Raw genomic sequence first — 13,156 nt, 5'->3', positions numbered from 1 at the left:
CTCCACCATTGTGCATACTGTTTGAAGGTTTCACTCGGCTTCTTTTCCATGTTTTGTAAGGTAATTCTGTCAGGTGCTATGTCCGTCACGTGACCGTATTGTTTCATGAAAGCTTGAGCCAAGTCCTTCCACGAACCAATTTGGGCACGGCTGAGCTGGTTATACCACTTGGCCGCAGATCCGATCAGACTGTCCTGGAAACAGTGGATCAACAACTGATCATTGTTAACATACCCTGTCATCCTTCGACAGAACATTGTAATATGAGTTTCAGGGCAGCTCGTCTCGTTATACTTTTCGAACTCCGGGGTTTTAAATTTTGGTGGGAGCACCAGATCTGAGACCAAGCTTAAGTCCTTAGCATCGATCCCGCCACAGTAATCAACAGCTTCCATTGCTTTGAATTTTTCCTCAAGCCATTTGCACCGATTATCGAGTTGTTTTGCCATATCTACTTTTCCTTTCTCTATTTCTGCCATGTCATCAAGGTCCGGGACAAATGGATTAGCTGGATTATCCCCAGATTAGAGCCTGATCCTATAGGAATGTTTATTGGTGTCGAGGTATTGGCCTGGTATTGCTGGGGCTTAATAGTGACGGATACCGTTCGTGGATGCACCTCCGATTGTGGTTGGGTGTTTATCGGAGCAAAGCCTGGAGGATAGGTAGGGTCTTCATTATTGTTCCCCATGGTGCTCTTCCCTTTCTCGCGTTCTCTAGCCAGCAACTGCGCCAACTGGCCTATCAGATTATTTTGGGATTCTTCCATTTTTTCCTTCATATCTTGTTGTATCTTAGCCAGTTGCTCTTGCACCTGTGCTTGTAATTGCTCTTGCATTTCCCTTTGCATTTGTTCTATTCTCTCTAATCTATGATTCATTACTTTGGTTTTACGGCGGGTATAGTAGCTGTGTTCGGTTGGTTGATTCTCGTTGGTTTCCAGATTAACTGAAATAATTTTGTTTAATCAGGTTCTTTTCAAGAAATTTAATACACATGATGAAATGTAATGCAAATGAATGAATGCAAAAAAAAGAGGCGTTGATTCCAATTCAATTTCATTAGAAGAACTTCACTAGAAGAAAATTTTCTTTACATAGAACGGATGATTACATATACGACTTTGCCCTAATGCCCAAAGCCTTAATTTTTCTAAGGAGCCAAGCTAGTTTTCGGCCTCGATCTGATTCTGACTCGTACTTTAAGCTTAATACATCAGCTTGGACTGCCAAGGTTTGCAAGTGATCGGCTACCTCTCGAACCTGAGCCACAGCTTCGCCCATGACATAATCTTTATCTCTAATCTGGTTCTGAGAGTGGTGAAGCTGTTCCCTGCAATGGTCGTTGTTTGCCTCAAGCAGTTCCACTCGAATTTTACTATCTCGTAGTGCAGTCTCGAGTTCTTCTACTTTCCCTTTCAACTTTTCGATCCTGCTCAGACTAGCTTTCAGCTCAATTACCGAATTACAGCTACGATGTTGATGAAGTGATTTTTCCAATTCAACCACCCGAGCACGTAACTTCTCCTTTTCGTTTTGGGTTTCTAACAAACTCTTTTTCAGAGTGTCCTCTCGTATTCGGGCATCTTGAAACCTTTTCTCCCAATGGTCGGCTCTAGTCTTTTCCACTTTGATCTCTTGACGCCATTGCTCTGACGTTTTACCTAAACCGGCAGTTCTTATTGACATACGCAGCTTCTTGTAATCAGTTTTCAAACTATCCAAACCTTCCTCGGCCTTGTTCTTTCCTTTCCTTAACTTCTCAGCCTCTAGCTTGTGGACATCGACGTCTAATCCCAATTTCATTTTCTTTTCTTCTAGCTGCTCTATCTTCTTCCCCAACTCTGAGTTCTTTTTCTCAAAGTCTTGTTTAATGATCTCTAACTCGGATGGGATAACTCGTAAATGCTCATCTATCGGTTGAGTATTTCCTTGATTCGGCCTAGGGATGTTGTCGTTGACTCTCCTACCCCACCAGCATTTATACCCGGGGGTGGTCATCGGGCCTGTGGTAAATCCTTTCATTCTTCGAGCTTGGTTCCATGCATCTGACACCTCGCGAACCCTCTTCTTATAATTATTGTCTTTATAGGAGAACTCACATTGTGCCAAACCCTGTGTCACTGGTATAAATTGCCTTGATCGATATTGCCTTAACACTATCAGTGGAGCGTATCCAACGGCTCCCCATATTCCGGCCAGAGGGACCCAGTCAAAATCACCGTATCTATATAAGATCTCGTCAGGAATCAACCACGGAGCTCTCCATTCAACGTATTCAGCCCGCAAATTCTGGAGAATAGTTATCCATTTCTCTTCTGAGATGTCGTCCCGCCTCGGTATGGCCACGAATTCCCTTAATGGGGAATAATCCTTAGAGAAAACCCGATAAGAGACCTTCTCCACCCTCCAGAAATGGCTATGGAACCAAGCCAAAAGAAGCTGAGCATAACCAATAAATCTTCCCTCGCCCGCTCTCCAGCATGCATTCAAGGATCTGAAAGTTTCTGCTAGTATTGCTGGGACAGGTGTAGTACATTTATCAAGCCGATCGAATAGATCTTAGACCGCTTCATCTATGTGTCCTAGCGCCTTGGGAAAGATGATCAAACCGTAGATGCTTAAGGCAAAAATATCAACCCTTTTCTTCGAATCCGGGTGCGTAAGAATCAAGTCCCTCAAATTCCTCCAAGGAATACACTTACTATCCCCTTTTTGCTTGATGCGGGCTGCAACCCATTGCTCGCTCATCCCCGTTACATTCATCAACTTCTTCAAAAAGGGAGGGATGTTGACAGGTCTTGAATAGGCCCTATCAGCCTGAATCTTCGGGCAATTAAGTAGCGCCATGTATTCCTCCACAGTAGGTACTAAATCAACTTCTCTGAAGGTGAAGCAACTGTAAGCAGGGTTCCAAAACTATGCGAGAGCCCGGAACAAGTACTTGTCCACCTTTACATCGAGCAAATAGGGTAAATCGCCGTAGTTACAGTAAAAGAGTTGCTTGACTTCGCCATTCTAACTATTCCATATATCCTTTAACTCTTGCAGGTCATTTTGAGTCACACTGATGCGAGTGAAATCCCACAACTCCGATTCATATCCCTCGGTCAAACTATCTCCATTCTCTTGTTGCGTTCTCTCAGACCACACTCGGACGGCCGCATTATCCTCCACTCTATCAAGAAATCATTTTTCCATGCTAAACTCTTCTATTTAGTAACCGAACGTAAATCAACACCCTTTTATGATGAGATGCCATGCGAAAACAATCAAAACACAACAAGTTAGTATTATATACAAAGAATAGAATTCAAAACAAATAAGGAGTAAATAAACGCCTAATAGGGTAACCACTAGGGTTCGGTGTGGTTCTACCTAGGGTAGGCTCCTAGGGCTCATTACATGTAGTTCGGTTCTAAGGTAAAGGTACCTGAACCAGCAGATTCCTCGACCCTCGCCCATTATAGGCTCATACGGACCGAGTTCGATTCAGGGGAATACATTTCCCTACGGCTATACGGAGATGAAAACCTCACGAAGACGCAGGTACGGATGTATTCAACCCCCATAGCTGAACATTTCTTTCCCCCTTTCTCTTCTTCTATTTTCTGCAGCAAGGAGAAGAGAAAATTTTTCACTCCCACACTCAATCTTCTTTTCACCTACTATATCTTTTATCTCTTCTATTTACTATTCTTTTCTTTGACTTTATTTCTTTTATATTATAATAGGTTTATATAATACTAATAAAATAAATTGAAACCATCCACCATATTATATATATAATATGGTTTATTTTCCTAGTAAATCCCTCTAACTAGTTCTTCATTAAAATTTTTAATAGCAATTCCTACTTTTATCTCTTTTAATAGAATTCATCTAATTAACATGTAATTTACTTTTAGAGTAACTTTCAAAAATATAATAATAATATTTTTGAGTCTACTACGTTAAGGCGGGGTCCCGGAAGTATAATTCCCGACATCCCTTACTTATGGGGCGTTACATGAAAGATGTCCAAAATATTGTTTTCAAATTATTAAGGGGCCCAAGGCTGAAAAATATCCAAAATAGTGTTATCAGTTTAGATGTATTAAGGCAATCTATGCATAGGCAGTGAGATCAGATTCAAACATGGATATACCAATCAGGTAAGAATTAAAAAAAGACTATTAAAGGCATTAAATTAAAATTATATAAAATAAAAGTTTTAAAGTATTTCATATTTATGAAGTTATAAAGTTTTTCATATTTATGAAATTATTAAAAAGTAAGGATAAATTTCACTAATACTCACCCAACTATTAATAAATTTATTTTTGGTCACTCAACTATGAAAAGTTACAAAATGATCTCTCAACTATTAGTAAATTTATTTTTTGGTCACTTAACTATGAAAAGTTATCAAATGGACACCCAACTATTCAATTTCTTCTTTTTTGGTTACCAGTTGGCTAACATAAAAATGAAAATATCCAAAAATCCAAGATAGTTTTTTTGGCAAAAAAAAATCCAAAATAGTTGGCAGGGGCGAAGCCAAAGGGCTGGCACGGGCCCCGGCCACCCTAAAATGTAAATTTACTCTTTTAGCCCTTAAAATTTTTTAAAAATTTTAAATTAGTAAAGATAATATTACACTTTGACCCCTTAAAATTATAACTAAACTACTTAAAGCAAGCATATTATGAAGAAGGCCACGGAAATAACAAACAATATGCAATGCAGATAATTTAAAACCGATTTTCAATTTTCGAAAAAAGACAAAAATTAACCAATTTAAGGCTTGACTCTCGAAGTCCCCAGTGGAGTCGCCAAGCTGTCGAAACCATTTTTTGAAAACGGGAATCGACTTGGTTTGAAAGCGAAAATTAAAACGGGAGTCGCCACCGATCTTTATTAGGTGTGATCGGATCACCTTTGTTTTAATAAATCAATTTTAGTTTACTAAAACAGTGCCTTTGGTCTACGAAACTTGAGAGAATGGGTTCGGGAGTCGGTTACGTGCGAGGAAGGATTAGCACCCTCGACACGCCCAAAAATTGGTACCGAATTGATTAGTTAATGTCTTAATGTCGAAAGTTAAAAATCGGGAATGGATTTTAAAATACAATCCTTTTTTGACGTCGATTTTAAAAATGCTTGAGTTAACTTGAATCGATTATTTAGAGATTTCCTTGTCTCGAGATATCAGAGTATCACATCCCGTAAGTTAGGACACAATACCATGAATTCCCGAGCACAAAGTTGTCCCCTAATTTGAATGAGAATTTCATGTGTTTTAAAACTTGAAAAGGATATTTTGCTATTTAGAAACAATGAGAAAATCGAAACCCCGTAAGTTAGGGCACAATTCCTCGATATTTCAAAATGCATGACATTGCCTTATTTGGAAAATTTTGCTTTTGAATAGTAGCGAATGCAATATTCAAGCAACATGTGTTATTTATTTAGGTTAAAATAAGGTGATTTATTGGATAAATACATTGAGGTTTAATTCGCGAGGCAAAGATATGAAATAAAATATGGTACGACATAGAACAATGATCCGCGCACAAAATATTCCACAAGCGCATGGCAATAATATGAACGTAAGTAAGCAAATTTACATACATGCAATAGCAATAATCATGCAACATTCAAATAATAGCGTCGATAACTAAAAAGCCAATGGGTTAAATGGAAAAAGATATAAGGCAAACTTAAATGCATAAAATGTAAACAAATTTACGAATAATAACAAACGAATTTAAAATGAATAGCGTGAAAAAGAAATTTACTATAAACAATGTACAAAATAAATTAAAAAAATAGAGTATGTGTAAAAGAGATTTTTAAAATAGTTAATATACGAGACATCAAAGAAATAACTAGTATGTATATATATGAAAAATGGATATAATAATTTAAAATTTGATAATATATATATAAATTTTAAAGTAAATAAATAAACAATTTCAAATGAATAATACATAAAGCGAGTTTAAAATAAATAATGTAGAAGAATTTTAAAATCTATATTATACAAAGCAAATAAAAAAATTTATATGAATAATTTTAAAATAGATAATATATATACAAATAAAAGTGTAAAATATGGAATAAGTAGAATGGGTCTAAAATAAGGTATATAAAATAATTTTAAAATAAATAATATACAATTTAATTTAAAAGTAATAAATAAGAAGTTTAAAATATATAATACGTAAAAGAATTAAAAATAGACAATATAAATATATTTTATAATGTTAATAGTTCAAAGGTAATATAAAGAGAGTTATTCGAAATACATAATATACAATAACTTAAAATATAAAATAATTTGAAATAAATATATAACAATTTTTAAAGAATTATAAATATATAAAAAAGCTTGAAATAAATTATATGTATACATATATATAATAGGTAAAGAATAAAGAAATAAATAATACATATAAAATAGATTAAAGTGACATATATACATAAAGTTAGTTAAAATAAATAATAAGAATTTGAATAAATAGTACATTAAAATAAGTTAGAATAGATGTAAATAAACAACATATAAAATGTTTGACATAACATATAAATGAAACATTAAAAAGGGTAATAAATGAATTAAATAGATTTAGGATATTTCCAAAAACAAATTACAATTCGGGGTATAAAAGTATAAATATTGGATAGTTAATTAGGGATCAAAACGAAAACCAAACAAGATCTGAGGGCCAAATTTAAAAAAAAACAAAAGAAGATAGAAAATGGGAGTTAATTGAACGAGGTTGCGAAAGAGGAGGACTAAACACATAAATTTCCCTTTTAGGGAAAGTGCACAGACCCCACCCTTCCAAACGACGTCATTTGGAATGATTTAAAACAAAAAAAATTTCCTTCCTTTTCAATCTGTAGGTTCATCATTTAGTTTACAAAACTCCTTCTTCCAAAAAAAACAAAAATCACCCTTCCCTTCTCTTTCAGCCCATGTTCGGCCATGGGCTCCGGTTACCGGCCGTCATGCTGACCGTCGACCACCGGCAACGGCGCCACCGTACGCGGTGGTCGGAGAGTTCAAAACTTCTCCCGTTGAACCCCCTTTTCACGTAGACAAGATTTAGGACTTGAAAAACCAAAAACTAAACCCCAAACTTCTTAAAACCACAAAGATTCTTCAACCTTTGGCTTCCTCCGTCGAAGTTTTAACCAGATCTCTAGAGATCCGCCGGCTTTCGGACTGGAGAAGCGTATGCCCAGGGTACCAACGCCAAATACGGGTAAAAATCTTTCCTTTTTATATATTTGTATATAGATTCGAAATAAATACATAAAATAAATGATAAAGATAGGAAATGAAAAAAAATGAAACCTTTTGAAAACGTTTCTTTGATTAATCTCTGTGTTCATAACCCTTTCTTTTTTATTTTTCTCTCTTTCAAAAGTCCCCCATTACATTCGATTCTTCCCCCCGTTACAATCAGTTTCATTTCGGCTTTATAGCCGATTCCCATATTAACATATTATTATTTTATTCTCTGCTACTGCTTGTGCTTCTTGCTGCCATTTTCCTCTTTTCCAAATGTTTGCAGGTCATGGGAGTGTCAGAGGCGTGGAAGGCCGGTGATTGGCGCCCCGAGCAGTGGTGGCGCGCGTGAGAAGGTTGGTGGCTGAAGGAAATTGGGCCTGCTGTTTTTTCTTTTCTTCTTTTTTTTTGTAAAATGGACTTTGTTTTGGGACTTTTATATTTTGGAATTAATTTGGGTTTTTATTTCTTGTTGGCCAGGCCTATAACAATAGTAATTTTAACTCTTAACATTTATACATTTTATCAGTTTAGTCTTGATTTAAAAAAATTAACTATCAACGCTTACACATTAAGTAATTTATTTTTTTTTAATTTTGATTTTCTTTGTATGCCTTTCATTTAAAAAGTTAAAAAAAATTCTATTAACTAAATTTATTGAAAATATATATAAAATGGAAACATCCGAAATCCAAGGTAATAATTTTCATATTCTTTTAAAATTAACCCTCAAAGTCACAATTAGAAGTAAAATTGAAAAAAAAAACAAATTACACAATGTGTAGATGTTAAAGGTTAATTTTTTTAGAATCATGACTAAATTGACACAATGTATAAATATTGAGAGTTAAAAAAGGAAATATTAAATTTATTTTTTGTTTGAATAATTAAGATTAATAAAGGAAATAAAAGGAAAGTGATTTTAAGATTTTCTTTCGGTAAATTATGGAAAAGAATGGAAATAATTTATTGTGAATGAAATTTTTAATTTTATTCTTTGCATAAATAACAATAATTAAATTAAATTACAAATAAATTTATTTCAAATTCAAATAAAAGAGGTTAATAATCTAAAAAGAATGTAAAATATTAGCTACCATAAAATTAAAAAAAATGATTATTTTGCCCTAAATGTTTTGTCATGGTTAACTAATATTCAAATTTACAAGAATAATAATGAATAGTCAAATGTTTTGGATCTCTATTAAAGTTAATAGGAAAGGGATAAGTTTGATGTTAAATGGTCGGTAGGTAGAAAATGAAAGTTTTGAAAAAAATTAAAATAAAGGTTAAATATAAAATTTCACATAATATAAAAAATTACCATATTTCTTTCTTTTCACTTTACCTCAAATTTTGAGATATTAAAAAATATAGAAAAGTTAGGAAAAGTGAAGACTCTCAATTTCTTTTTTTCATTCTTTCTCTTAATTAAAAGCAAATTATCGAGAAAAATGGTTTTTTTTTTTCCAGATCTCAACATAGTGTTTAACGTTTTACTTGCATGTATAAGGAATAAAAAATGTAAAGCCTTCTTAATCAGTGACCAACTCACGCAATAACTGAATCCAATTTTCTTTTGATTAATGCAATCATCTTAAAATTATGTAGTATCAGAAAGTTTAAACTTAGAATCTCCTGATCTGCAACCATGTTCATTTCATTAAACTGGAGGGGTTTTTTGATTCTTTGACTTGTTGAGACCTTCAGAAAATTAAGTAAAAAAGGTAGCAGATTCCAACAGGGCACAAATGTTAAAACATGAATCTTAAAATATTGGGCACCCTTCAACCGATATCCCCTTTGCAGTGGGGCAACTTGCTAGATCACAGTGCTCTGGAAAGATATCCGGACTGGCACCCCACCAGTTCAAACTCTTATTCTCAATCCCCAACGCAAAGTAAAGCAGCACCGTCATGAATGCCACCCCTGCATCCAGTGCTGCTGATAGAATGTAGTTATACCTCTGCCACCATTGCTTTCGATACCTGAAGACGAAGAAGTTGAAGATAGTTCCAATAAGAATCCAGGAAGTGTAGTTCAATGGGGTTGCTGGTGGCATGCTCCCAGTTGCGCCTAAAAGCACCGGCAGATTGATTAGGGGAATCCAAGCCTGACTGGGGAATGCCTTGTGCAACAGCCATACTACAACTGGTCCTAAAAGCCCTCCTAGGAAGAACCAGTTAAGTGATGAGTACAGGCCTTGCGAACCGAAAATTCGTTTCGGTCCAACCAAACCCCAGATGACCGATGCATCGAAGAAGACTCTATCGCTGGGGCATGTCCAAGGACTATTTGCTGGGAGAAGATCTCGATGGCATATGTTTTCGACGGTAGTTAGAAGCCACCAAGCCACTCCAAGGTTTACCGTGCCCGCTAACACGGTTCCAATGAACTGAAATGCAAATTCGGCCAACAAGGGAGCGATGTAAGAGAATTATGGAAGTTAATGCAGAGAAATTGATCTATAATAAACTATAAATCTATAATACCTGAACCAGAAACATTGATCTTGGTGGGATTTTCATGTAATGACCGAGCTTGAAATCACTAAGAAAAGCCACTGCCTGAGACATGCTAATGTATCCATAGGTCTTAAAACAGACATTGGTTATTGGTTGTCCAGGCAATATTGCTCCCATTATGTACTCTGTAATGATGTTCAGCCCTGGTGTCTGCCGGTAAAGAACATAAAAAATATTCAATTAAGTCAAATTTTTGAAAAATAAAATTATCATTGTTGATAAGCAAAATTGCAATCTTAAATTACTTGATTCGTCGTGGCTGTTATAATGCTGATAGGCAAAGTGAAAAAGAAGGCAAGTGCAGCAGCAAATAACAGTCCCCACCAAGGCATTTGGACATCCTTTTTAAGGAATATGCAGAGTGCAAGACTGACAAGAATCGAGCCGGCAAGAAGCAAATAAAACCACCATGAAGGTATATCCGGGTACTTTCTCATCAACCTAGTGTGAACATCGGCCTTTGCCTTCGAAGAAGCTTGATATCGACTATAAATTTCCCTACAATCGACATGGTTTTCATCACTTAAGATGAACATCGAATGGGACAATGACGTTTCACCTTGTGAAATAACCAAAGAATTTTTACCTTCCATAGAACAAGGCCACATGTGTTACCGTGGAAGCAATTGTGGCGAACCCAAATCCATAGGTGACAGAGAAGAAAGTGCTCATATGGATCCTGCCTAACTTCTCGTACTCCGCCTCATTGAGCTCGAACTTGCTGTTAACTATCGACGTAATGTTATACTCCTGACCTTGTGCGGTGAACAAGTCCGATGAAAATATGGGAAAAGTTTTCGCGTTGAATAGGTTTAGCCCCCAGTAAGATACTGGCATCACAAGGTATATAATCAAGGCATATCCTATGAAGACGTTTACAATGGCGAAGAAGGGAGAAACGAGTGGGCTAAACAGGAAAGAGGCAACGGTTGTCCAGTCAAGCGTGAAGGACCCTATGCCGAGACCGCTCATGCCCGAACCGATTTGGTGGGCGGTTACTGAATGGGGGAAGGCCAGGCACACCAAAGAGATGCTTTGCAAGGTTTGGAAGAGGTAACCGGGGAAAACATACCAGCAGAAGCTACACACTAATGCTATCACGAAGAATTTCAGTCGTGATATGCGGCGCTTGCCATCGTTGTTTTCTTCTTTTTCATGCAAGGCCCTGGAATATATAACAGCAGTACAACGTTAAAACAATGCAAAAGTGTTCAATATATACGCCAGTTATCGCCTTTCTAATGTTGAATACTGAATGCCTTAGAGATAAAAAGAAGATCGAAGGCTGAAGCAAACTGAAACAGAAATATTTTCTGCTACTTTCATGTGAGATATTTCCAAGGGATAATAAATACAGAAGTTTTTTCATCATTAAGCTATAAGCTAGTTGATACATTTTTGAACAATAAAAAATTAATAATATATATATGTGCATTGGAAGACCAAAATAATTACCTAAAGAGAGAAATTTGAGCAAGGGTAGTGGGCCACCACATGTGCGCCGGCTCCACCACATACTTCCTCACTAGCCCGGCCCAACCATATCCCATAACCTGCAGTTAAGGCACCACGAAATTAGCCAAAGAACCACTTCAATCACAGTGGTAATATTATCTTATCTCTTGTTTTTTTTTTTTCTAAATTCTAAATTCTCATTCTATAGACCATTCTTTGAAAACTGTTCTCATATATACATGATTATACTATATATCTCCTTTTACGTCTTACTGTTGAACCCTGAAGCCAAAAAAACGTCGAGTAAACCAACCTGTGTTGTAATTATGAGAAGCCAACTACCGAAGAAAGAGATGCTCCTTCCATAAAAAGCCTTGATTATGGTAACAATTAAAACAGCATAAACAGTACCACTTCCAAAAGCACTCCCAGCATTAGCAAATATCGTAATCAAAACATGCTCCTTCATGTTGAACGGTCCGGGGTTAAGCGAGAATTTTCTCGAGCCAAACCCAGTTATGCGGAACTTAGCCGTAGGAAGAGCCGAAGCCATGAACCGTCCGATGGGGAGAGTCGCCACCTGGACGGTGATTTGGGTGATGACTAGCGGCTCGGTTCGGTAACCAAAAAACTGGTTCAGGAATGAAAGGAGGATGCAAGAGAAAAGACCCAAGAACCACATACGGAAGGTCCATACTGGGAGTGAAGGGTCATCGGTGTTGGGCACTATCAGACGAACCTCCTCTATCGGAGACAGCTCGCTTTCGTCGATTTCACCCTCCTCTTTCACCACTTTGTCAGCTAGTTTTGGTGATGCTTCAGTTTTCACGGTTCCCATAGTGATAAATAATCAAAACGAAAGAGAAACCAAAAAAAAAAAATGATGAACAAGTCTTAACTAGCTGCAATGCCTGCTTCTTGTTTAAAACAACAATGTCCCTTTTATTGTTATTATCTTAATTATAATTACCCATTTTTCAAAAACCAAAATTCTTACAAAATTTCAAATGAAGTTTTATATAAGACAAGAAGAAAATTACATAGGTTTAAAGTTGACTTCTTCGATATTGAATGGCCGGGCAAGTGCTTAGTCTTACTTTTGTTTGTACGATAATTTCTATAAGATGTAACAAAGGTTGTTGAGGTTGTTTAAATCGATGAGATTGGTTGGCAAAGTTACAAACTAGTGGGTTAATACAAAGTAAAGGTTCAACATCAGTTATGGGAGGCTATCAGTTTACAGACGTGGTAGTTTTTCGTTGTTAATACAAGAAGCCAGGGTGCAATTACTGGACCAAACTGCTAAAGATTCTAAAATTCTATAGATTCCAACAGGATAAATTAGTGGAATATGCAGATTTCAAATGTGAATAGATTTTTTTTTTCTAAATTTAAGGAAATAAATTGATTTTGGCAGTGATGCTCTACACAGAATTTTTAAAAAAATAATAATAAATATAAAAGTTGAATCTCCAACAATTAGAAATTTGAAAAATGAAAAAAAAATTAAAAACACTTAGCGGCTCCCAAACTCTAACCCTAAATAAATCTCTCCGCTTATCATTTTTTTTTATTCAATTTCATCCATCTTTCTTCATTTTGAAACTCTTTCTCCCTTAATTTTTTATCCTAATCTCTCAAAATTTTCTCAAATTCTTCTTCTCTCATTTTTTTATCCTAATTTATTAATTTTATTCGATTTTCATCATCTCAAAGATTTCAAATAAAATGAGGTATTTTATTTTTTTAAAAGGTTTAAAGATATTTTTATTTTAAATAAATTGTTAATTTAATAATATTGTATTTTTTAGTTTATTTTATTGTCTAAATTAATTAATCTTATTTAATTTGATAAATGTCATAGATTTTAAAAATTTCGATGCTTTTTATTCGTTTGG

At 35.5% G+C, this 13,156-nt stretch overlaps 1 protein-coding gene and 1 long non-coding RNA gene across 2 annotated transcripts; one reads left to right on the top strand and one right to left on the bottom strand.

Moving 5' to 3' along the window:
• The first annotated feature begins 6,881 nt into the window (after positions 1–6,881).
• LOC107961262 (uncharacterized) lies at positions 6,882–7,747 on the top strand. The gene is made up of 2 exons (XR_001701243.2): positions 6,882–7,252; positions 7,565–7,747. It is a non-coding gene; the product is annotated as an uncharacterized lncRNA (long non-coding RNA).
• Positions 7,748–8,850: 1,103 nt separating this feature from the next.
• LOC107957845 (oligopeptide transporter 4) lies at positions 8,851–12,096 on the bottom strand. The gene is made up of 6 exons (XM_041113946.1): positions 11,572–12,096; positions 11,259–11,356; positions 10,390–10,968; positions 10,049–10,301; positions 9,771–9,953; positions 8,851–9,673 (listed from the first exon to the last, which is right to left on the bottom strand). The coding sequence occupies exons 1-6, from the start codon at positions 12,094–12,096 to the stop codon at positions 9,047–9,049; spliced, it is 2,265 nt and encodes a 754-aa protein (XP_040969880.1). The 3' UTR covers positions 8,851–9,046.
• Positions 12,097–13,156: the final 1,060 nt, after the last annotated feature.

Source organism: Gossypium hirsutum, chromosome A05, assembly GCF_007990345.1.
Source record: "Gossypium hirsutum isolate 1008001.06 chromosome A05, Gossypium_hirsutum_v2.1, whole genome shotgun sequence".
Lineage (NCBI taxonomy): Eukaryota > Viridiplantae > Streptophyta > Magnoliopsida > Malvales > Malvaceae > Gossypium > Gossypium hirsutum.
Note: the sequence above shows the minus strand (reverse complement) of the source record. Positions and strands in the feature narration are given on the sequence as shown.

Bases quoted from the DNA above. Each gene is read 5' to 3' on its own strand.
- LOC107957845 (XM_041113946.1), bottom strand. From the start codon at position 12,096: ATGGGAACCGTGAAAACTGAAGCATCACCAAAACTAGCTGACAAAGTG. The intron at 11,357-11,571 runs GTTGGTTTACTC...CCTTAACTGCAG, and splicing joins TTCTCATAATTACAACACAG to GTTATGGGATATGGTTGGGC. The intron at 10,302-10,389 runs GTAAAAATTCTT...TGTCGATTGTAG, and splicing joins GTGGCCTTGTTCTATGGAAG to GGAAATTTATAGTCGATATC.